Source organism: Podarcis vaucheri (assembly GCF_965113315.1).
Source record: "Podarcis vaucheri genome assembly, chromosome: 3".
Lineage (NCBI taxonomy): Eukaryota > Metazoa > Chordata > Lepidosauria > Squamata > Lacertidae > Podarcis > Podarcis vaucheri.
In genome coordinates, this window is record NC_138761.1 from 110724713 (window position 1) to 110748574 (window position 23862).

General features: G+C 45.0%; 1 protein-coding gene and 1 long non-coding RNA gene across 2 annotated transcripts in view; one reads left to right on the forward strand and one right to left on the reverse strand.

The window, feature by feature from the left end:
• The window catches only part of SPTLC3 (serine palmitoyltransferase long chain base subunit 3), a 63822-nt gene extending 53939 nt beyond the window's left edge, over positions 1-9883 (reverse strand). The window contains exon 1 of the mRNA XM_082215553.1: positions 9415-9883. Coding sequence (XP_082071679.1) covers positions 9415-9657 — 243 coding nt within the window. The 5' untranslated portion in view covers positions 9658-9883. The remainder of the gene's footprint in view (positions 1-9414) is intronic.
• A 189-nt stretch (positions 9884-10072) lies between these two features.
• Positions 10073-14369, forward strand: LOC309528295. The gene is made up of 3 exons (XR_014217617.1): positions 10073-10422; positions 11707-11895; positions 13323-14369. It is a non-coding gene; the product is annotated as an uncharacterized lncRNA (long non-coding RNA).
• The last annotated feature ends 9493 nt before the right edge of the window (positions 14370-23862 follow it).

Genomic DNA, 23862 nt, shown 5'->3' on the forward strand with positions numbered 1-23862 from the left:
ATAGTACCTCAGGTTAAGAAGTTTGCTTCAGGATGAGAACAGAAATTGTGTGGCAGCAGCAGGAGGCCCCATTAGCTAAAGTGGTACCTCAGGTTGAGAACAGTTTCAGGTTAAGAACGGACTTCCAGAGCGAATTAAGTTCTTAACCCGAGGTACCACTGTATTTAAATAATGTTACAGAAATTCTTATGGTGACCCGGTAGAACAGCCATGGGACGAGAGAAGCCATATTCAAGCTGGTCCCAGGCAGGCCAATGGAAGGGGTCTCACTTCCTCCATAGCTGTCAACGTTTCCCTTTTCTTAAGGGAAATTCCCTTATTCTGAATAGGATTCCTCGCAAGAAAAGGGAAAAGTTGACAGCTATGACTTCCTCCCCTCTCCCACAACCCTTATTGTTGTACAAATATCGCTCCAAATCCTAGTGCTTCGCCTTCTCATCTTCAATAGGCAGTGATTGACTATTCACTTATCTACTTGTTTCCAATATTTTTGATGGCGCAGTGTCTCTTCTCTTGAGCCATTTGAATACTTATATACAGAAGCAAACACTCTCAATGGACTTCATGACAAAGCCCTGCTATATAAAGGGGAAAGGCAAATATATAGACCTTCTGCAGCTCACAGTGAGCAAAGCAAGACAGATTATAACAACCCTCTCCGTTTTTTAAAATTAGGTTTCTATGCTGCCTTTTCTTCCAAGAAGCTCAAGGTGGTGTATATGGTTTTTCTTTTCCATGTTTCATCCTCACAACAGCTTAGGCTAAGAGACTATGACTGGCCCAAGGTTACCCAGTGAGCTCCATGGCTGAGTGGGGTTCAAACCCTGCTCTGTCAGGTCAGAGTCCATCACTCTAACCATTACGCCACAGAAATGGAAGGAGGCAGCTGATGCTGCACTGTTACTAACCTGCCTCTGTGCCTGACACACAACCCAAACTCAGAATGCCATCGGGCACGGTGACAAGCCAATGTGCCTCTGCCACCTGGGTTTGCCTCTGTCCCTCACAACCCCCAAAAAGGTTGTTACCATGACCTTTTACTCCATAGACCTCATGCTACATCTCTGAGATGTAACAGGAGGCGTTTTTTTGTGGGGTGTGGATCTGCTCCTCTCTCAGGCTCTATAGCTGGGAAAATGGATGGTGGGATCAGAGAAAAAGCTCTCATCCCATAATACTTCTAAGCCGGAGAGGGTGCAGAGAAACAGATGCTTTCTCTGCCTCTGCATTCAAAGGGCACTCCAGCGTAGGGAAGCTTGAGCTCAGGGGCACAGCAAGGTGGATTTAATAACGCTACTGTTATCCACGAGTTCCCAAGAAAGCATGCGACACATGCTGAGCCCCAGTGGTGGTGCCAGGAGCAGTGTTCAAAATTCGCCAGTGCATTTTGCACCTGGCTATTGGCCACTTATGGCCAACTTAAGATGACTGAGCACCAGGATGGTGCCTCACATCTCTACCATCTGGAGTGTATGCCTGGGGATCCTTGGATCTTGACTGTTTTCACACACTAATTCCACATCCTATAGAATTCTATCTGTTATATTTTACCGAAAAGAATTTCAGAAACCAAAAATTCGTATTGAAATACAGTCATACCTTGGTTCTCGAACGTAATCTGTTCCGGAAGTCCGTTTGGCTTCCAAAACATTCGAAGACCAAGGCACAGCTTCCGTTTGGCTGCAGGAGCTTCCTGCACTGAAGCAGAAGCCGTGCCGGACGTCTGGCTTCCGAAAAAGGTTCAAAAACCGGAACACTTACTTCTGGGTTTTTGGCGTTCAGGAGCCAAAACATACGAGTACCAAGGCGTTCAAGAACTAAGGTACGACTGTCTAAGGCTTTCGAGTCATCTGCCCCCAAAAGAGCCACTAGGCATTCCATTTTGGTGACTGTAACCCTGGTTTAAGGAGCCATTTGGCACCTAGCTTATATACCTGAGTTTCTAACACTGGGTCAAGGGAGAAAGTAGCAGCCTGTAGCTCAGTGAATGAGTGCTGGTGACCTGTGGCATTTGCCAGAGAGAAGTGACGGTGGTGGTGAACTTGGCAAATGGATTCATGTGTCCCTGCGTAAAGCCGTCGAGGGAGGAGACAATGACAATTAGATCATGAAATCTAATTTCTCTGAGAGGCAGAGTATACCTGCACAAAAAAAGAAGGTAGACCACCAAGTAGCCAATCAGAAAGAAACAAATGGAAAAACAGGATGCATGGAGAAAAACAGTAGGCTCTGGCTCATTCCGTTAATCCATTTCAGTTTCCAAACACAGTCTGCTCCTCACAGGTAAGCTCAGAGAATCAATTAAAAACTGTCATATGCATTTTAAACTCACCATGTTACAACATTAAGATGATCCTTAACAAGAAGAGCCACAAACAGATTAAGAGAGTTGGAATGACTGACTGTACATAAGGCAATTGCTGGGCCTCTTCATATCTTACGAAGGCTATCAGCCCTCTGGGCAGTGATCACGTTACACTTTTATTTTTGCACACAGCTCTTGCGAAAAGAAAACTAAGTGGTTGCGAAGGTTTCTTCAAACCTTCTTCCCCGTAGTTTGCGGAGTCATAAAAATTGGTTGTATAACTGTAGATGCCCTACATAAATAGCTAGTCCCTCCTTCTGCTTTGCCAAGCCCTCATGACAAAATGATCTCTTGTGGGGGCAGGTTCCACCTGACCTGTAATTGCATTAGGCAAAAAGGGAGACAAAGACACCTGTCGTATTTAAACAAGCCACCATCTGAACTGAACATGTCCATTGTTGCACGTGCACCAAAGGCAAAAAACAGCAACTAAAAATAATGGGAGGAGAAAAGGAGTACGGTGGGCCTGCCATGTGTGCATGGGTTCGGCTCTGGGGGTTTTTGCACAAAGGCAACATCGCACAAAGCCAGGAACCCCCAAAACTGCTCACTCCATGAGGCTGTTTACTGGGGTCTGGGAAGGTGGTGTGAGAGCTCTGGGACACTGTCAGAGCTCTTTACTCCCTTCCCAAAGCCTGGCAAGTGAGGGAAACCTGCTGGTCTCAAACAATATTTATGAAATCAAAATATGGCAACTCTTGTCTGCAAGAATGTCTTCTTCAGCAGGGGATCTCCAGGTCTCTTTCAAACCAAGGTCCTAGCAGCACTTAATCCAGTGGTTCTCAAAGGGTGCGGCACTTTGAGGATTGCAAGTGTGGCAGGAAGATTCAAGGACAATCAATATTATATTTGGGGAATGATTCATGTCCTTACATAGCTGCACTTCCTGGGTGTCCCATGATCATATGATAAGCTCAGTTGTGTTCTACATTAAGAATCAAGCACTGCGAAGCACTGTTTATTTTGTTTTCCAGTGTCTTTCCTATCAATAAAAACTTTGGTGTGGCGCAAGCCTATTTTTATTCTGAAAGTATGGTTCAGAGGGGAAAAAAGCTTGAGAACCAATGACTTAATCCAACAAAAACAAGTGCGACCTGCAACAAAAAGTTGCAGTGTACCACCCAGACATTAAAAGGGCCTATTCAGGCCTGGAACATGCCTGTGCTGTTCTATAAAGCATCAGATAGCAGGTGATGCTGGAGCTCTGTTTCGGACTCTGCAGTAGTTGGACCAGAATCAATACTGGACTAGGTGGAGCAATTTAACCATTAGGCAGCTTCCTATGTTTCTATAGCACCGGCTGGTTTACAGTGGAACTGTCCACTCCAAACCACTGACAATTTGAAAGCTACATAAGTAAGTGATGTGTGCGTATTCTGCAGTGTGGGCAAAGGAGCAGGGGGGGGGGTGAGGGGTGTCCTTTGGCTCTTTCCTCTTGAAACACCTGTGTCCAGAGCAACCTTTTAGAAACACACAGTCCTCACGGCCCACATTCCCCAAACCCTAATCCTCTCCTGGGGTGTATGGGGTTTTAGGGGAGGGTTACTACCTCTGGTGGGAGGGGGGACCACACATCATGCTTCTTCTGGGGTAATTTTCCCACCTTTGGTCCCCATCCTGCATTCAGCTCTCACCTGTGGATCCTAGAAGCAGCCAGCATTTGACAGTGGCCACATCACAGGAAACAACTTCAACTGGCTGGCTAAACCATGTGAGGGTAGACGATAGGCCTCAAACCATCATTTAGTTAGGGACTTCCCCTGCATGAGTAGACGGGCCCCAGTGGACTGAGCAGATCAGACCAATTGTAGGTCCAATTGTCAAGAAGGTAGTTTCTGCAGTGCTGTAGAGGGAAGTGGGTGGCAGATGGGGCTCGTCCACCTGGGAGGATAACCCATCTTGGAGAAAGAAAACTCTGATCCCAAACCTCTGCTGCCTTGCGGCTATATAGTGGTACCTCGGGTTAAGAATTTAATTCATTCTGGAAGTCCATTCTTAACCTGAAACTGTTCTTAACCTGAAGCACCACTTTAGCTAATGGGGCCTCCGCTGCTGCCACGCCGCTGCCGCACAATTTCTGTTCTCATCCTGAAGCAAAGTTCTTAACCCGAGGTACTATTTCTGGGTTAGTGGAGTCTGTAACCTGAAGTGTCTGTAACCCGAGGTACCACTGTGCACATTTGTGAGAAAGGCTTTGGGAGTAAATTCTGAATAATAATATCTGCTGCCTTCGGGAGAAGAAAAGGTTAAGGAGTAAGCTCTACGCAGATCCAGAGTGGAGTCCCTAAGGTGGTTGGATGGTGCCATGTGCGCCTCCTTCTGGCAACTCCTGCAGCCAAGCTGGTGCCAAACGTATTGCTCTACTTCCCTCTGGACCACATCAGTGAGGCTGAGAGAGGAGTCTTGTTGTCTAAGTAGCCCAGGACCTCCATATACACTGCTCAGGCTTGCACCCCAGAAAGGTCACTTTGGTGCTGCTAGCACAGCAAAAGCAATGTGGGAGGCAGCCGCCACAAATTATAAGCTCTAATCTGATTGGCATAAGGTACAAGTGCTATCGGTTGCTTTTGGCAGTGGGAGAGCTCATCATGTCTCAGTGTCAGCTACTGCCTGGCTTAAGCCAGGCAGCCTTAATGTTGACCCGCCACTATCTACCTGAAAAACTGCACAAGGCAATAAAGAAAGAAAAGAAACAACATACAGATGGCCATCATTGACTGTGAGCCGAAAATGTTCAACTCTTTCATCAACACTTTACAGGAGACCAGACTTTCTTTGAATGGCAGCCTGTGAGAGGAGAGCTATACCTTTTTCTGGCAAGGAGGGCATCCTGAAGTACCACATATTCATGGCGTGCGATTAGCAGAAAGGAACTTCCTTCTGTCTGCAACAGAACTGTCAAACTGAGGGTTCAGAATGCTTGCTTTCCGTTCATCTCTCAATCACTTCCAGTCCAGTTAACATCTTGAGCATTTATGCTCCCAGTATGTGCTCTGACATACAGTCCAAAGACCTATTACACGAGGAGCTAGATCAGGCTGGTCGCACCTATTCCTGCTAGGAGATTTCAGTGGCAGAGTTGAGGGTGATCACCACATATGAGACAACTCTGTAGGCCACTTTGGTATTGACAGCATGAACGAGAACAGAAAAGGCTGTTTGAACTGTGCTGCTTTCACAGCCTTTGCATCACAAGCATGCTCTCCTCTATCAAGGCAAAACAGTGACTGTCCTGGAGACATCCCAGGTCACACCGTGGGCTGGACTTGTCACCAGGTCATTGGCACTGTCACATGGAACTACCATGATGCAGACTGTGACATGGATCATTCCCCAGTGATGAGCAAGCTCCTTCTCCAGCCACAGAAGACCCATAGCCCAAAGCGAGGCCTCGAATCAACACTACCCATCAGTCATATCTGAACTTTGTGAACGTTTCTCTGATTCCGTCGAACAAGCACTATTGAACTGCCCCAGAGACAGCGTTGAAGCAAGGTGGAACGACATCAAAGAGGCACCCTACAACACAGCTATGTCCTCTTTTGGCAAAAGAGAGCAGCAGATCCTTGACTGGTTTGAGGCTGGCATTCCAGTTGATGTGACTGCTGCATCACTTAAAATGGTATTGGTTCAGTGTCTCAGAGCAAACAATGGGCAAAACCGTTGAGAACAGACTTTCAGTCTAGCCCAATACTATAAAAATGTCAGTTCAGTGCTATAAGGAATGCACCGTTACAACCTTCATCAAACCACCTGTGCTTTAACAACACATTTTCCTTTACGCGACCCTCTAAAAAGAGTCACTCAGTCTTGCAGCATACACACAGAATTCTGAAGGGAAGGGAGAATTTCATTGCGATTTGTAATCACCGCATACTGTACATCTAAAGCTCATGGCTTTTCAAAAACAATCCTGGGAACAACTGTTTACCCCTCTTCAAGCTACAATTCCCAGAACCCTTAACAAACTACAGTTCCCATGATTCTTTGGGGGAAAGCCATGTGCTTTAAAGGTATGGTCTGCAGGTGACCCTGCTCTCATCTGAAACCAAGCTTCGTAACAGGAAATGGGGAGTACACAGACTCCAGAAACAACTGAGTCAAAAATTTGTTATCCTAAAGGCTCACAGAATAGCAAAGGGGCAGAGAAGAGTTCAGAAGGTGTTCTAGGCTTATCAGGAGGTAGATGAAGAGTTGTGCCACACATTACTAGTAAAAGGAAAATTAATGAGTGCTAAAATGTTCGAGGTTATAGAAAAAAGGGGACTACAGCTGTAAAAGATTAGTAAAAGAAAAGAACAAGGGAAAATTAGATAAATTCAAGGGGGAGGATTTGCTGAAACAAATTTGGAAACTGGGATGCAGAAAGGGGAGGTATGGGGAAGTCGGTGAAGTAAGGTTTAAGAAAAAAGGATTTGAAATTATACATGTTTGTTTATGTGTTTGTTTGTTTGTATTGTGTACTGTTTGTGTTTATATAAATTGTGAAAAACCAATAAATTTTTTTATAAAAAAAAACAACAAAAAAAAACACATTACTAGTAAAAGGTTACAGGGAATATCCAAAGTTGTTTTTGCTACAACAGACGGAAACTTAAAGACTAACATATTGTGACATAAGCTTGAATGAACTACAGTCCACGTTGTCAAACACATGAAGTGTTATCCTGAGTTTCAGGTAACACGCACGCACACCAAAGATGGGGAACCCAACAACACCAACTCCTATCCTCATTGGTCACTGGCCATACGGGCTGGGGTTCATGAGAGTTCTAGTTTGGCAATATCTGGAGGACCACAGATTACTCACCCGCAATATACACAACTGGGGCAGAAGCAGCAAGCAATGAGGACAGAAGGAAATGAAATGCAGAAAGGTATAGGCAGTGATGATTATATTATACTGGAAATATCCAGTACATGCTCACAATACATCCCCAACAAACTTCCATTAAGCCAAGAAAATAGTCAGGGGTGTATGTTAAATTTGATTGGCTGCCTGTATCTCCCTTAAGGCAGATCAATAGATTTGCTGAATGATTTCTTTCCATAGAGTCCTCTCCCATTGTTCTGCTGTTGGCTCAGCCCAGTATCAAAATCCTGAACCTCTCAGGCTGAATGGAAGTCACCCAGAACATCCCTCCACATAAGTTGCACAAGTATTCTTCCCTCCCATCTTCACACTAAGGTTTTATGCCAAGCAAGCAGGAGACACCCATAGACACTCCTTGGACAAGGCACTGGGTGCGTCTACTTAATAAGCATAGCCGTGTATGCAGTTCACAGTAGGAAGAGACTCTAGATAGGAAGTTTGTGTTTGGAAAGCCTCCAAGTTTGGAAAGCAATCCAATCAACAGCTGTTCTACCACCATGGTATTTTGCTTCTTCACAAGTAAGAAACAAGATACTATTCAACAAGCAACACTAGCGCATGAACTAACACCTTTTTTTTACTTCACAGAACAAAACCACAGCACTTGAAGTCTCATATACAATCTATTTCTTACCTCTTGAAGCTTTGGCTTATTAGAAAGAAACTCGGTTTTCACCTTAGGCCCTCCAGATTTTGAACTGCAACTCCCATCATCCTTGACCATAGAGCAGTCTGGCTGGAGATGCTGGGAGTTGTAGCCCAACAGCATCACAAGGTTCCCCACCTCCTGCCTTGAGGGGAAAAAATGGCTGTAGTTCAGTGTTAAGAGCAAGTGTTTTGGATGCAAAGGGAATGAAGTTTCCATCCAATTCTAGGTGGGAAAGACGTGTGCCTGAAGCTCTGAAGAAGTACTAACCATCATTGCAACAGTAGTCTTCAGCCTTTTCAGATCTGGGGCCCACTGTTAACCCAAACATGCGTTTGGAGACCACACACACACAAATGTGCACACACCCTTTATTTGTATGGCAGTATGTCGCTGCAACGCATTAGTGACTCCAAACACACTGGTTGAAGACCAATCATGTAGACCACACTAAGCTTGATGCAGGGGCAACTTCGGCCCTGTGCGATGCCAAAATTCGGCACACATGCCCCCAGCCTTCCATTCTGTTCAATTTGCTACGTCATAGTTGTGACGCCCCCTAGGCTCGGCCCCCAGTGTGGCGGAACCGGTCACACTGCTTTAAATCCGCCTCTGCTAGGTGGACCAGCGGTCAGACATGGGGAACTTCCCCATGTCCCACTTTCATCTTGACCACAACCACACAAGCATTGTTTTTTGTTTTGTTTCTTATATGGGGAAGAGCCCTCCCTCCCTCCAACCCACCCACACCTGCTTCTCAAACTTCAGCAAAGACCTGTTTTGCAAGCTGACACCCGGCAACCTGTTAGAAAACTTTGGAGGTGTGAGAGCTGAATCAGAGGAAGATAAAGCAAAGGAGGCAACTCAACGAGACATCAAATGAGGACAGTATAGTTTAACAAGAACCCTGACCTGGAGTCCAGCTGTGAAACGAACACTGGGACAAATACGTATCACATACAAGTTGCCCCTCGTTTTTGTATGCAACAATTAAAACAATAAGACCATCCTGCATTCATATGCTGGGGACAGGAGAAGAGATGTTTCAGTTTTTTTGTTTTTTAATCAAAAGCAGTGTTTCAAGCTACTAATAAGCGTAGATTTGTAGAGTTGGAAGGGACCTCCAGAGTCATTTGCATTGCAGGAATCTTTCGCCCAATGTGGGGGCCCGAACCCACAATTCTGAGATTAAGCGTCTCATGCGCTACCCCCATATGAGCTTCTAGGAGAATAACCATATATTTAAAACGTGTATAACAGCTATATGCCATGCCAAAAACTAATCAGAAAGAGGAGGGCAGGGAAGGGGAGATGGGCCTAAAACAGATGCAAATCAAGCCTTTCTGCCCTGAAGATGCTGGGGCGTTAGAAAAGATGAGTTGACCCCATTCCCACGTACAGTGTATTATTTTTAGGGGGGGGGGAGACAGCTAAATCGCCCCACTACACACAAGTAGAACGCTTAAAAGTATATGGCTTAGTTTGGTTAGCCAAGGGTCCCAGAGGTGGGACCGGAAATGCAAAGCTCACCTTGGTCTCTTTAACCACCCCGTTTTTCTTGCGAACGTCCCGTTTGGATAAGCTGTGCCCGTTCTGGCGGCAGTGCAGGTGTCCATTGGAGAGCGCGTTGGGGTTAGCCATTTGCTTGGCAGGAGAGCCGGCCGCCGAGCCGCGCGGAGGGTCCGGGGCGCTTTCGAAGTCGAGCAAGCCGGAGCGGGGATGAGCAGCAGGCGAAAGTTTCCGGCGAGAGGGACCTGCAGCGCAAGAAGGCATCCAACTGGTCTGGCTGGCTTTTCGAGGAGATAGCTATCGCTTCAGCGAAGTCGCAGCGACCGAGAGGCGAGCGGTGGTGGTGGTGGTGCTTGTTACCTCGGATAGCGCGGGGCCGGAGCGGAGCGGAGCAGTTGCTGTTCCCGAAATCAGGGAGCAAGACGCAAATCCCATGCTGGGTCCTCCCGGGCACCTGAGTTGCGTGACTCAGTTGGAGTCGCGAAGATCGTACCAACGATTCAGAAAAGGAGGAGAAGGAGAAGAAAGAGGAGAAGGAAAGGGGGTGGAGAAGAAGGCGGGAACGCTCCAAAGGCACACGCCCTGCTCCGCGTTGAGCAAAGCGCAACCTGTGCGCGCCTTTTGATCGCGCGCCAGGAGGGCGTGCAAGATCCGAGTTTACTTATTTATTTTTTAAAAAGCAGGGGAGCACAGCGATTGTTTCTCTCTCTCTCTTTTTCTTATCTGCGCGATCAGGATTATGCCGCTTCAGCGTCAGGTTTGCGCGTTTGGAAACCAGCCCTTTATTTTGGGAAGAGACACCAAGGAGGTCACATCCAAAGGTGACACCCGAAATCCTTGGTTACCCCCCACCTCTCTTGGCCCCTGATCTGCATGCACAGTTGGGTTTCTTCGCTTTTCTGTTCCCCCACCAAGAGAGAGAGAGAGAGAAAAGGAGAAACCCACTTCGATAAGTTTATTTGCAAGAAGTAAACACCTCCAAAGCTTCCACTGAGCACCGCGCCCCCTTTTAAAGCCTAGGAATAGTAGGTCAGTTTCGGGTCATGGCAGAGCTGCTAAACAATAGGCTTAGCTCGATTTCGATGTTAATTCGGATGGCGGGGAGCGAAGCTGGGTTCGAGTTGCTTGCAAAGAGCCCGTTAGCCCCCCTTTGTTTACCAGGCTTGAACTCTCCAGGCGGCATTTCAGGCTTCCCTCGTAGGCCCAAGTTTGTGCCTAACTGCGTCACCTAACCTTAACCTTGCCTCACAGGGTTGTTGTGAAGATGAAATGGTGTGTGTGTGTGCATGGAGGGGAACCATTTGCACCACCTTGAGCTCCTTGGGAAATAAAGGTGGCGTTTAAATGCAATAAATAAACACAAATAAACAGTGAGCAAATGCTGTTGAGGAGTGAGGCCTTTCCCTCACCCCTAAGCTGTCAATAGGCAACATTTTTATTCATTTCTTTTAAGCAAGCTATATCCCAGGGACATCATTTCCCTATGTTTCTTCAATGGTACCAGCCTGGTAATGGGGTGTTGCTGGGGCGAGATTCTGGCAAGCGCAATTTCGACCTCACCAGCACCTTGGGGAAAGCCTTCACAGAATGAAATTCCCCACTTCAGAGGAAAAGAACAGTTGCTCCAAGCCTCAGTATGTTAATTCAGCACTTAACAGTTATACGAACATTCTTACTCATTGGAACAAATGAGCTGTGTGCCACGATCCTATACATGTGTCTCATATCCTTCCTGCTGATCCTAGTAGGATTTACCCTTAAGCTTAAGTATGCAAAGTTAAGTGCAGGGTTGCATCCTGTGTTTTCAGGAGAATGCCTTCTTGGTACTGGCACCCTCCCTGTGGAACGCCCTCCCTTCAGATGTCAAGGAGATAAAGAACTACATAACTTTCAGAAGACATCTGAAGGCAGCCCTGTATCAGGAAGTTTTTAATGTTTGATATTTTACTATGTTTTATGTATGCTATAAGCTGCCAAGAGTGGCTGGGGAAACGCAGCCAGATGGGCAGAGTATAAATATTATTATTATTATTAATATTATTCATGGGACAGACATATACTAAACTTGTATCCATCAAAATGAATTAACATAGAGAATAAATATAACAGAAGTCTGGATTTTTAATGGTTCCTCAGAAGTCCAAGGTCTTCAACAACGGAGACACAGTTTAATTATTGGAAACTCATGTACTTCCCAGTTGTTTTGTACTACGTAAAGTGACGATTTATCTGGGTCCCCACTCAAAATGTTTCAAGTTTTTCCTCTTGATTTTTGTTACTCTTCTTTCTGATTTCTATTATTATTTCTCATAGATCATCTTAAAAATCAACTATGAATACTAAGAAAATAATTACATCTGGAGTTGCCATATTCAGAGAGATGTTACATGCCTTTGGAAATTCCTAATGGCTCCTGAAAATGCCGTTGTCGTTGTCATCATTGGCTGACAAAGGTTGCCTCCAGAAATGTAGGAGGAATTAAAGCGTGTACCAGAAATTAAGGTTTGCACAATTAAAGTATATTAAAGTGTTTTGGCATACTACCACAACAAAGATACTAAAAAACCCCCAAACTTTGTGGTAAGGAAAGTGACATAAATGTACTGATAAGGTTTTGATGAGCAAATGAGTAACATATAAACACTATTCAAGCAAATTGGGATGAATGCTCATAACAACACAATCTCCACATAAATCAGAACAAATGCTCAATAAATACTAGACATAATCTAACCTCTATGTAAACTTGTGCAAGTAAACCAGGATGAATGCTCAACAGTGAAGGAATGCAACCATGCCGTTTGCCTGTGTTACTTCACCGGGTACGTAGTGTCTTAAGGTTCACACATATGCAGTGCCTATGTACATTAGGAAGGTAATATTTACATTAGAAATGAAATGCCTCAAGTCTTTCTGTTGCTATTATAAGGAAAGAAATGTCAAAAGTAAGTGCATTTCGAAAGTCAGGGTTGGGCAGATGTGAAGACATAAGATTCCAAGGTATATTACCTTTTTTCCTGAAGGTATTTAACAATGCAGATGACAAAAGCAATCAGGCTCTGTGGAATGGGAATATTCATGGTCTTTTCCTGTAGCACAGTCACGCTTAATATCTGCTATTACAAATTAGGTGCCTAGAAACTTCTGGTGAGCACATGGAACACTCCTACCTAATCACTACCTTTTTTTGGCGCGGGTTGCTTAGTTGCTAGTTTCCTAACCATGCTATATCGCATCCAGGCTAATGGGATGCTGATGACAGGGACTCTTCCTACGCACTATTGTATTTATTAGTTTATACTTTCAGATATTTACTTCCCAAATTAACTATGCCCAAATTCCTATGAATTCCATGATCTTATTCCTAGAAAATTTTCTGGAAGTCTTTTCTCCAGAAGGTACGCAGTTGTGCAATTTTAATTTAATCCAATTGAATAGATTTTAATCCCCCTTTTCAAGAAAGTATCCTCACAAAGCACAATGTGTGAATGAAACAACACATAGCAACAATATAAAAATGACATAGTTTAAAACTTTAAAGCATTCAAGAAGAGCATGAGACACTTATTCCCAGGGATGTGGGTTTAAGCCCCACATTGGGCAAAAAGATTCCTGCATTGCAGGGGGTCGGACTAGATGACCCTTGTGGTCCCTTCAAACTCTACAATTCTATGATTCTAATAGTCATAAAATAGCCATAAAAGCATTCTGCTCTGTTCAGTCATAGAACAATACTGCTGAATAAAAGCAGATTCACCACCTCCACAGCCCAATTAAAATCATTCCACAAAAGTGGCAGAGAACAAGTGCATCTTCACATCAAAACTTCATTAGGAATTGGATGAAGGCCACCAGTGTAAAAGTCCTTTCCAGGATCCCTGCAAACCTAATAGTTCTCATAGGCTGGTATACAAATTGTATTTCCACAGACCTAAAGTGATCCAGTTATAACCATAAACAGGAAAAAACGGGCCAATACCAACATCTGACACTGGCCTACTGTAGGAAACAGGCAAAAGCCACCACTCAATGGCTGCTTTGGGTAATTGTAGGTTACCTCTGTGTTTACTTATGTATTTACATGGATTTGTTGGTGGAGAACTATGAAGCCCTATGCTGTGGGTCAATATTTTTGTGGTCCTGGAATTCACTAGATCTGTGATTTTTACTGTGCAGTTTACCAATGTAAGCTTTAATTTGACAGTGGTTTTTTGTTTGTTTGTTTTTTTGTTAAATCATGCAGATTCAAAAGGATATATTTTAATTCTGTTGGATCTGATATTCACACAGATCCCATGGAAAAGCAATGTGTGCCTGTGCTGGCTCTCTTTCTGTCTTAAGGGTGTGGAGAGTTTGCTGGGCGGGGAGAGAAGCAACCAGAGTAGGTGATGCCCAAAGCACCCCCCCCCCCCAATCCAGTTGTGCTCCTGGACCAAAAAGGCTGGCCAAGTGAAATATTTCCTTCTGAACTGGAAGATTGCAGACCCTTCCGCAGAAGTTACTAGTGGGTAGATAGACATAAAAAACTTTAAACATGGTGGCTGTTGTTAATGTGAAGATCCAGTCAAGTCTATGACAAATTATGTCCCATGCACTAACATTCAATAGATCCTTCAACCGAGGTTCAGATTTGCTCCGCCGTGACCCAGTGGAACAGGGAAGAAAACTTACCGTAACCAGTAGAATAACAGACTCGGCACTGAAACTAAACACTCGGAGCAAAAGTCGGTGTGGATGAACCCTAAACCTCTCCTGAACTTTGCTGTTAGATAAAAGTGGGAGTTAGGGCAATCTCATACCCAGAAGTGAAAGAATGTTTATCATGTATGCATTTAGCAACCAAGTCAGATTCATTTTCGTATGCACGTTTATATGTGATAGCGTTATTATATTGCATTATTTTAATGGAAGCTGTGTTGGGAATCCTTCTGGATCCATAGGTGGGACAAACATCAAATAAATATGTTAATAAGAAACGCCTCTTTGTTGTGCATCAATGCAGGTTTCCCCAAACACCTTTTCTTGCTTCAAATTAGACACACACTCCACCCCACCTCAAAACATGCAGACAGAGACACATACCATAGTTTCAGTCATCCCGCTCCCTCTCTTTCTAATTAAAAAAATTAAAAAACCAGGCAGACATCCTACTTGCAAAAAGTTCTTTGCCTCCCAGCACCCCACTCTCCTGTTTTTGGATAGTCAGTCAGAGGTCAGGGGCGAGACTATGTTTTTTGGCAGTGGTGGTTTTTCTGTGGTCCTCTCATCCCTGTTAGCTGTACTGCAGGCTGTGTTAAGGAATCTCAGTTCAACCTTTTGCAGTGATGTCACTGCCCTTATATTGGTAGTCGTGGAAAATCAAGGCTGCCTGGGCCTCCATTACTGTAATGGGTTTAGAGTGGTGAATGCATCAAACATGGCAGCTTAATTTCTGGACACTCATGTCAAGCCCTCCTGTATGTGCCCAGGCACACAATTTTGGAGCCACAAGTGCAAATGTCACATTTTTAGGGGTTGAAAGAAACACATATTTTGTGTGAATAGCACATGTTAAAAATGTAAAGTGAAACTTATTACAGTCCAGGTATAGGGTGATAATTATATTTTCTAATCATATCAACAGAGACAGGGAGAGACAAAGCTCCACATGTTCTGATCTTTCTGTTTTGAGCTTCAGGTAGTAAAATGGAGCTGTCTTTGACCCTAAATGATGAAACTAGCGGTGGAAAATGTTTACCTTCTGCTTGGGATTAATGGGAAGGCTTCCTCATGCTACCACTTTTCCCCCAGTTAATATGCCTGGTATAACAATAAGCTCACTCTGTACCCTTAGGTGAAATTAAAAAAAACCTGCTGGATTAGACCATCTAGTCTAGCATCCTGTTCTCGCAGTGATCTTTGGGAAGTTAATTCTCAGCTTTACTTACCCAACAGTATTGTTGCAGTAGAGGAGGATAAGCATGTAAATTTATTAGCCTGTTGTTGGGCAATTTATATAGAAATCTGAATGAATAATGCTGCAAGGCACTGTGACAGATATGAATCAATCACATATCCATGAAATGTAACCTCAAAAGCAGCCATAAGGCCGAAGGAGGAAGCAAGGCAAGAGTCAGCAAATGGAAGTCCTACTTCTCTTCTTCCCCACTGAGACCTACCTTCCCAGTCTGCTTTTACCTCAAGTATTCTTACGGTCGAAACAGACTGCCTTTCAAGCCTTGTGCTGGCTGTGAACAGCAAAGCGGCAGTGGTTTTCAAACTTTCTGCTCTGAGAAAAACCCTTTCAGCATCAGTTTTGTCTGCTGAAAACAATCCTTGCCACAGATTACCAGTGCTGCCCTGAAATGGCTAACACAGAATACTGTTTGTTTATTTGATTTCTATACATAGCTGTCAACCTTCCCTTTTTTTGCAGGAAATTCCCTTATTCCAGCACCTTTTCCCGCTGCTATCCCGGATTGTTAGATATCCCATTGACTGTCCCCGGGACAGGTGAGGCTGCTGATCCCTTATTTTCGAGGCTGCTGATCCCTTATTTTCAAATCTGAAAGTTGACAGCTACGTTTCTATACCACCCCTTCATCCATAGATCTCGTGGTGGTTCATAACATAAAAATGCAAACAACAAAAACAATGCAGAATGCATAATAAAAACCAATGCGCTGCATTTTAAACATTAATTACATCAGCTGTATTCATTGGCCTCCAACTACATGGGTAAAACCAATGGCCTCCAGTGTTTGCGTGATGCTCTATGGGTATAGATTTGATGAAGAAAATCAATGCACGACTGGGCCTGCCCATGGGGCTGTGGACCTTTAAATAGTACTGAAGCGCTATGGAATGAACCCAAAGAGAAGGCCACAATGAGCGTTCATGTGATCTTTAAAAGAAACTTGCGTTGCAGAGAATTCTGGGTCATGTCCTAGTGTGGACACCTAGTTTTGGTAGAAGGTTGGTGCGGCCTGTTACAGTTCTTTCTCACTCCCCACCCTACCCCCAATTAGTTTCTGGTATGCCACGTGGTCAACTACGTTTTGCATGTTTCAAATATTATTTGTCTAGAAGGCTCCCTGTTAGCACTGCTCATATAGCAGCTTGAATCTCTGCTTTCCCTTTCCCTTTTCAAACCTGCCTCCCACACCTCAACCCCCACAGCCTGTTTGAACTCCCTGTTTCCCCATCACCCATGGCGACTGTGAGTGCCTTAACACTTGGGAAGATCGGTGTCAGTGGATGCAAGCTGTCTCTTTTGTATATACATACTGGGGGCGGTATGCACAAAACCTCAAAGCACCAGTGTTAAATACAGCCACTACAGCAATCCACAATACAGTCAGATCAGAATATAAGTCTGCTGGATCAGGCCCATAACCCATCTTGTCCGGCATCCTGTTCCCTCAAAGAGGCCTGTAGGAAACCTGCAAGCAAGATTTGAGCACAACCACTCTCTCCACTTGTTTCCAGCAAGTGACATTCAGAAGTGTTCCTGCCTCTGATTGCGGAGGCAGAGCTTAGCTGTCACGGCCAGTTGCCATCACCAGCCTTCTTTTAAAGCTACTGTATTTTTCGCTGCATAAGACGCACCCGACCATAAGATGCACTTAGTTTTAGAGGAGGAGTACAAGAAAAAAAAATTCTCTCCCTCTCTGCGCAGCGCCTCTCCAGTGAAGCGAAGTCAGAACATCAAGAGGGATCGTTGTGCAGCGAAAGCAGCGATTCCTCTTGCTATCCTGGCTTCTGGGATAGCCATGCCAAGTTCTTCAGGGCAGGGGGAGCGTTCCTCCCATTGCCCTGAAGAGGCTTCACGCAGCTATCCCAGAAGTCAAAACAGCAAGAGAAATCACTGCTTTCGCGGTCCCTCTTGATGTTCTGACTTATGGGATAGCTGCGCAGCCTGCATTCGCCCCATAAGACGCACACACATTTCCCCTTACTTTTTAGGAGGGAAAAAGTGCGCCTTATAGAGCGAAAAATGCGGTATTTCTCTCCATCAATCCTCTCTTAAAGCCAACCAGGTTGGTGGTCATCACTGCCTCCTGTGGGAGTTAGGTCCATAGTTTAACTTTGCACTGAATGGCAAAGTGTTTTCTTTTATCTTCCAACATTCAGCTTCAGTGGAAGGTCCATAAATTCTAGTGTTTATAAGAGGAGGTAGTGGGGGGCGTCGGCGGACTTTTCTTTCTCCAATTTCTCCATGCAATGCATACTTTTATAACTTCTATCATGTCACCTCTCACTCATCTTTTCTCAACTAAAAAGTCCCAAACACAGCAGGAAGCACAGAAAAGCTTAGTGTTAAAAGCCGGCAAATGTCTAATCAGGGTTTCCCGAACTTGGGTCTCCAGCTGTTTTTTGGACTACAACTCCCATCATCTTGACCACTGGTCCTGCTAACTAGGCGTGATGGGAGTTGTAGTCCAAAAAAACAGCTGGAAACCCAAGTTTGGGAAACCCTGGTCTAGGTATATTCTTACTGAATGGCATTGGGTTATTAGAAATGCAAAATGGAAAGCCCATGCCTTGGGAGCTGCTAGCTAGATGATGCCGCAAAGTACCTTCATGCCCTAACAAAGGGCTCATCCACACTTTTGCTTGACTTGCCGCTTCCCCTGCCCCAGAAAACCCACCAGGGGGGGATCAATTATTATTTTCAGCAGGTTTTCCTGGAAAAAGTGGTGGGACAAACAAAAAGCTGCTCACACCCATAACTAGAAAGCACCACGAGGCAAGCGGAAAACAGTTCGGGAGCACCTGTTCCTCCTCCTCCTCCATTTATTTATTTTAAACTATAAAGCTCTCCTGGAATTTCCCAGGAAGCATTTTTAGGAAGGGCTGTAGCTGCATGCACCTGCTTCTCATGCAAAACATCCCAGGCTCAGCCGCAGCGCATCTAGGTAGCGATGAGAGAGACTTCTGCCTGAAATTCTGGAGAGTGGCTGCCAGTCAGTGTGGACCGTATGAGATGGGTCTAAAACAACATTAAAAAAAAAAAACCAGAACCCACCACCACTTACCACCATTTAAAAAGTAACAGTATGGATTTAGAATGCAATTTCACTCTTCTAGCGCCTGGCCCAATAAAAAAGCAAGGGAGAGATGGACATATAGGAAGTAAACCCCTTAGTTACATACTTAGGATCTGGACACCCCTGGCCCCAAAGACTTCTGGGAACTGTAGTTTGTTAAGGATGCTGGGAATGGAAGTTCAGTGAGGGATAAACTACAGTTCTTAGGGTGCGTGTTTAAAAATACGGTGTGTACCCAAGCGCCAAGCTTGCACTGTTACTTGTTATTCAACTGTTCTTACTACCTATCCACTTTACAGCTCTCTTTGGTATTCCACAATTCTTTTCCCTCTATTTTTTCACAGTACGCTGAGATACATTAGGTCCAAGTAGGCAAGGACTTGCTCAGCAAAAGCTGGCTTGCACCTCAGTTCCACCAGCTTTGTTTTCCCAACGGGCTTTCTGTGCCGTTCACAGATATTTTCCAGTCAGGAAAGCTTCAACTGTTGGCAACTGTTAAAAAGGACAAGGACTTTGCCAGAGGTTGCGGGGGGGGGGGGGGGGAGTTGGCAACCTTATCTGAGACTGGAATGAGCTAGGCTGGAATCCACAGTGACATTCCTTCAGAAATGGATCTGGGAAAACAAAACGAAAACTTCAGGTCTGCCTGGTGAAGCACAGCATACATAAGTGTATCTTCTCAGAATTGCATCACACACGCACTGCGATGAGTTTTAGCAGAAACTCTCGTTTGTCACCTTCGTACTTACCTAACCTGATAATACGCACTCTTGCAGGGAGTCACACTTGTTTGTTCAGAGCCAGCCCCTTCTGGGCCAGAAAAAGTATGCCGACGTATCCCATTCCTTGCGTATTGAGACACTGCTTGTGGTGGAGCAAAAGCATATACTTGACATTCCTGCCGGGCTTGTTTCATTAAGAGAAAGCACCTGCAGGTTTTACATGAGAGGTAAGATCTCTGCTGAGTTCTGTGTGGGGTCACGAACACTGTTTGCTTTGGAGAAGTTGAAGGGAGAGCATTTGACTTCCTGACTTGTCACTTCTGTACCCTTTCTAGGTCCCGAGTCTCTCCACTTAGCAGCGCTGAACTAACCATAACTGTGTCCAGTGTGAACCATATATTCAGACCCTCCAAGTGTCTCTGGTTTCCAGGGACACTCCCGGATTTATAGAAGCCATCCTAGTTGCTGATTTGATCCCAGAATGACCCACTTTTCCTTAGTCACTATTTTCATTGGAGAAATAGAAAACCTCAGGTTAAGAACTTACTTTGTTCTGGAGGTCCGTTCTTAACCTAAAACTGTTCTTAACCTGAGGTACCACTTCAGCTAATGGGGACTCCGGCTGCCGCCTCGCGATTTCTGTTCTCATCCTGAAGCAAAGTTCTTATCCCGAGGTACTATTTCTGGGTTAGCAGAGTCTGTAACCTGAAGCGTCTGTAACCCGAGGTACCACTGTAATAGAATCTTGAAAGGGACAGCAAGGGTCATCTGGTCCAATCCCCGGCAATGCAGGAATTTCAGCTAAAGCAGTGGCAGCGCAATGGGGGTCGGGGGTCGGTATGCCTTGGGTTCCATGCCTGCGGGGTTACAAGAAGTCACCCCGCAGGGGCATGCGGCGGCGTGAGCAGCCATTGCACCGCCGCAGCCGCCTTTGAAGGATCCTCCATTCACAGCTGTAGCTGCGAGCAGATAATCCCGGCACCGGCAGCAAACCGCTAAGTACAGCGCATGTGCAGCTTCGCATGCATGCACTGTACATAGCAATGCCGCACATGCGCTGTATAGCGGCTTGCTGCTGGCGCCGCTCCAGCGCTGTACGGATAGTGCTGGGACCCTCCGTTCACGGCTGTAGCAGCGTCGGAGGGATCCCGGCACTGTCTGTATGGCGCTGGAGTGGCGCCAGTGGCAAACTGCTATACAGCGCATGTGTGGCGTCGCTACATACAGCACATGCGTCCTACGTCGTTATGCTCGCCCCAGGTGTCACGATGCCTCCCTTTGTCCCTGAGCTAAAGCATCCAACCTCTGTTTAAAAACCTCCAAGGAAGGAGAGTCCATCATCTCTCGAGGGAGTTCGTTCCACTGCTGAACAGCTCTTACTGTCAGAAGGTTTTTCTGAATGTTTAGTTGGAATCTTATTTCTTGCAACTTGAAGCCATTGGTTCGAGCCCTACCCTCCAGAGCAAGAGAAAACAAGCACCTTCCCTCCTCCATGTGACAGCCCTTAAGATATTTGAAGATGGCTATCATATCTCCTTCCTGTCTCCTCTTTTCCAGGCTAAACATACCCAGTCCTTAAACCGCTGCTCATAAGGCTTCGTTTTCAGACGCTTGATCATCTTGGTTGCCCTCCTCTGCACACATTCCAGCTTGTCAACATCCTTCTTAAATTGTGGTGCCCAGAATTGGACACAGTATTCCTAGTGTGGTCTGACTAAGGCAGAATAGAGTGGTACTATCATTTCCCTTGATCTGGACACTATACTTCTGTTGGGGCAGCCTGGAATAGCATTAGCTTTTTTTGCTGCTGCATCACACTGTTAGCTCATGTTAAGCTTGTGGTCCACCAAGACCCCTAGATCCTTTTCACATGTACGGCTAGTAAGCCAGATGCCCCCCCCCGTCCTATATTTGTGCATTTGGTTCTTCCTGCCTAAGTGTAAAACCATACATTTGTCCCTGCTGAAATTCATTTTGTTAGCTTGTGCCCAGTTCCCCAATCCGTTAATGTCATTTTGAACTTTGATTCTGTCTTTTGTGGCATTAGCTACCCCTGCCAGTTTGCTGTCATCTGCAAATTTGATAAGCATCCCCTCAATTCCTTCAACCAAGTCATTTATAAAGATGTTGAACAACAACAGGCCTAGGACAGAACCTTGTGGCACCCCACTTGCCCCTTTTCCCCAGGATGATGAGGAACCATTAATGAGTACCCTTTGGGGTTGGTCAGTCAACCAGCTACAAATCCACCCAACAGTTACCCCGTTCACCCCACATTTTACCAGCTTCCTCACAAGAATATCATGGGAGACTTTGTCAAAAGCCTTACTGAAATCAAGACACACTATGTCCACAGCATTTCCCTGATCCCCCAAGTTTGCAATTCCATCAGGAAAAGAAATCAGATTGGTCTGGCATGACTTATTTTTGAGAAACCCATGCTTGAGAAACCCATCCTTTTCTAAATGGTCACAGATTGACTGTGGAATTATCTGTTCTAGTACCTTCCCTGGTATCGATGTCAAGCTCACTGGTCGGGTTTTCCTTTCCCCCCTTTTTGAAGATGGGGACAACATTTGGCCGCCTCCAGTCTGTTTCATTTAATCCAGGCCATGTCAGCATGACTCAGTGCTGAAAATGTGCAATAATAATAATACTTGCCCATGTGCATCACACCAGAGTAATCATAATCAGCTTCTTATACCTAAGACTGGGGAGAATATCTTCCAGATTTGGGAAAGGATGTGGAGCCAGTCAATGTGGCAATGTGGCAGAGAGCTCAACTTTTTTGTTTAAAATATTCCTGACTAGCTCACGAACCAGTAAGCAAGCAAGCAAGCAAGCAAGCAAGCAATAATAGCTGCAACATTTCCCTCATCAGTCTACGTTATTCTGTCTAAGATATTCTGAATTTATGCTAGGGGACGGCACTTGTTGGAAGCAGATCCACACACCTTTACTGGAAATACTCTCAAGTTGCACAGAAATGCATTCACAAGCCTCTGCAACTTCATGGAAGTATAAAATTTACACTGAGCCAACTCCTAGGAGCTGAGGTCCCTTCGGCCCGCCCCATAAAATATCTGAGGGGGCTGTCCCCCCCAAAGTCGATGGGCATTGCCATTCAAATGATGTGTGAGCCACTGTGTCATGTAGTCAGTTATGGGGAGCACGGCTTACCTGCCCCCAATATTTTATTCAAGTTGGCACCCTTGGTGTGTAGCTTTGAGATTTTTGGGGTGGGAGAAGGAGAAGGGATGTTTTAAAAATTGCTTGATATTCTCATTAAGAGGGATGTACCGTAGTGGAAGAGCCTGCACTAGTTGCAATATCCAGCTATTGTTTTTTGCCAGTTAGTTTGGTCTAATTAAATTGAAGCTCCGATAAACATACCAATTTCACAATATCACACTGATGCAGTTTACTAACCAACAGTAAAGATTAGCTTAAAATTATTGCCTTGTATTCAATGCAGTGTTAAGGTGAATGTTCTTCCTTATGCACCCCCTAAATCCTCTGGATAAGATTTGAGGACGGCACAGGAAGAGGAGGAAATCGCCTTGCACTAGTGATAATCCTTGCACTAGTGCAAAAAAAAATTAGTCGAATAACACCCATGAACAAAATCCAGACATTTGAAGATGCTTTTCATATTAAATGAACATTTTCCTTTTACTAAATCAAAGATACCTGCAAGGGATTAATATAACTAACATTCACTGTTTATAATGGTTTTATTACCGGTAATTACACGTGGGTAATTCTGATTTTGTGATGACTAAACAAACCCGCAAACGAACTGTCTAAAGTGTGAGGCTCATGCTGTCATAATGATTTTAAGCTGCACACCATTGACAGCATCCGGTCTTGTGCTCCACCCCCAAGACCTTGCACCCAGTTTTGGGACATCGCTTGCACCATCCTAATTGCTCTCCTGGTATTTAGCTTTTTCATTTTTGGGAGGAAAGGCCCATAGATCAGTGGTGGAGCATCTGCCAGAAGATCCCAGGTTCAGTTCCTGACAGCTCCAGGTTGGGTTGCGAGAAACTCTCGCCCGGCACTCTTGAGAGCTTCTGCCAGTCAGTGCCGACAATACTAAACTAGATGGACCCATCAGAATTCAGTATAAGGCTGCTTCCTCTGCTCCCAAGCTATTTATTACTCATGAGACAGGACTGGTGGACATTCCTGCTCATTGCAGCAGCCGCAAAAGCCCAGGGAAATGACGCTGATTTTTATCACAGAGGCAGAGCCTGTTTTAGGCCACATATCCAGCAAGGTGTGTCATAACTGTTGCGCTGAGCACCGCAGTGCCTAGACTGGAGAGAAACTGCTGCAGAGAAACGGTGTTTCGCTTTCTTTGGCCAGGCACAGGAAGGATCGTAAAAGGCTATTTGCTTTAGATAAGCTGGGAAATGCCAATAGCCCATTGCCATTCCATGTACCTGCAGACTTTTTATTAGTTTTGTGGGCTGAGGTTTGATGACTTGAGGATGTTTGTTGAGAAACTGAAGCAAGCTCAGGCTTGAATGTTTACACTCCTTGCACAAGTTTCCATGCTGCCACTTTAGTTCACCAGTCTCTGACTGTGTGGGATTTCTCGGTTTTCCTACCTGTCTCAAAAGGTGACTTAGGTTACCCTACAGCGCTCTTTACTATACCTGTTGCCTTTGGCTTAGCTACAACCTTTATCAAAGAAATGACATCTCAACCATTAC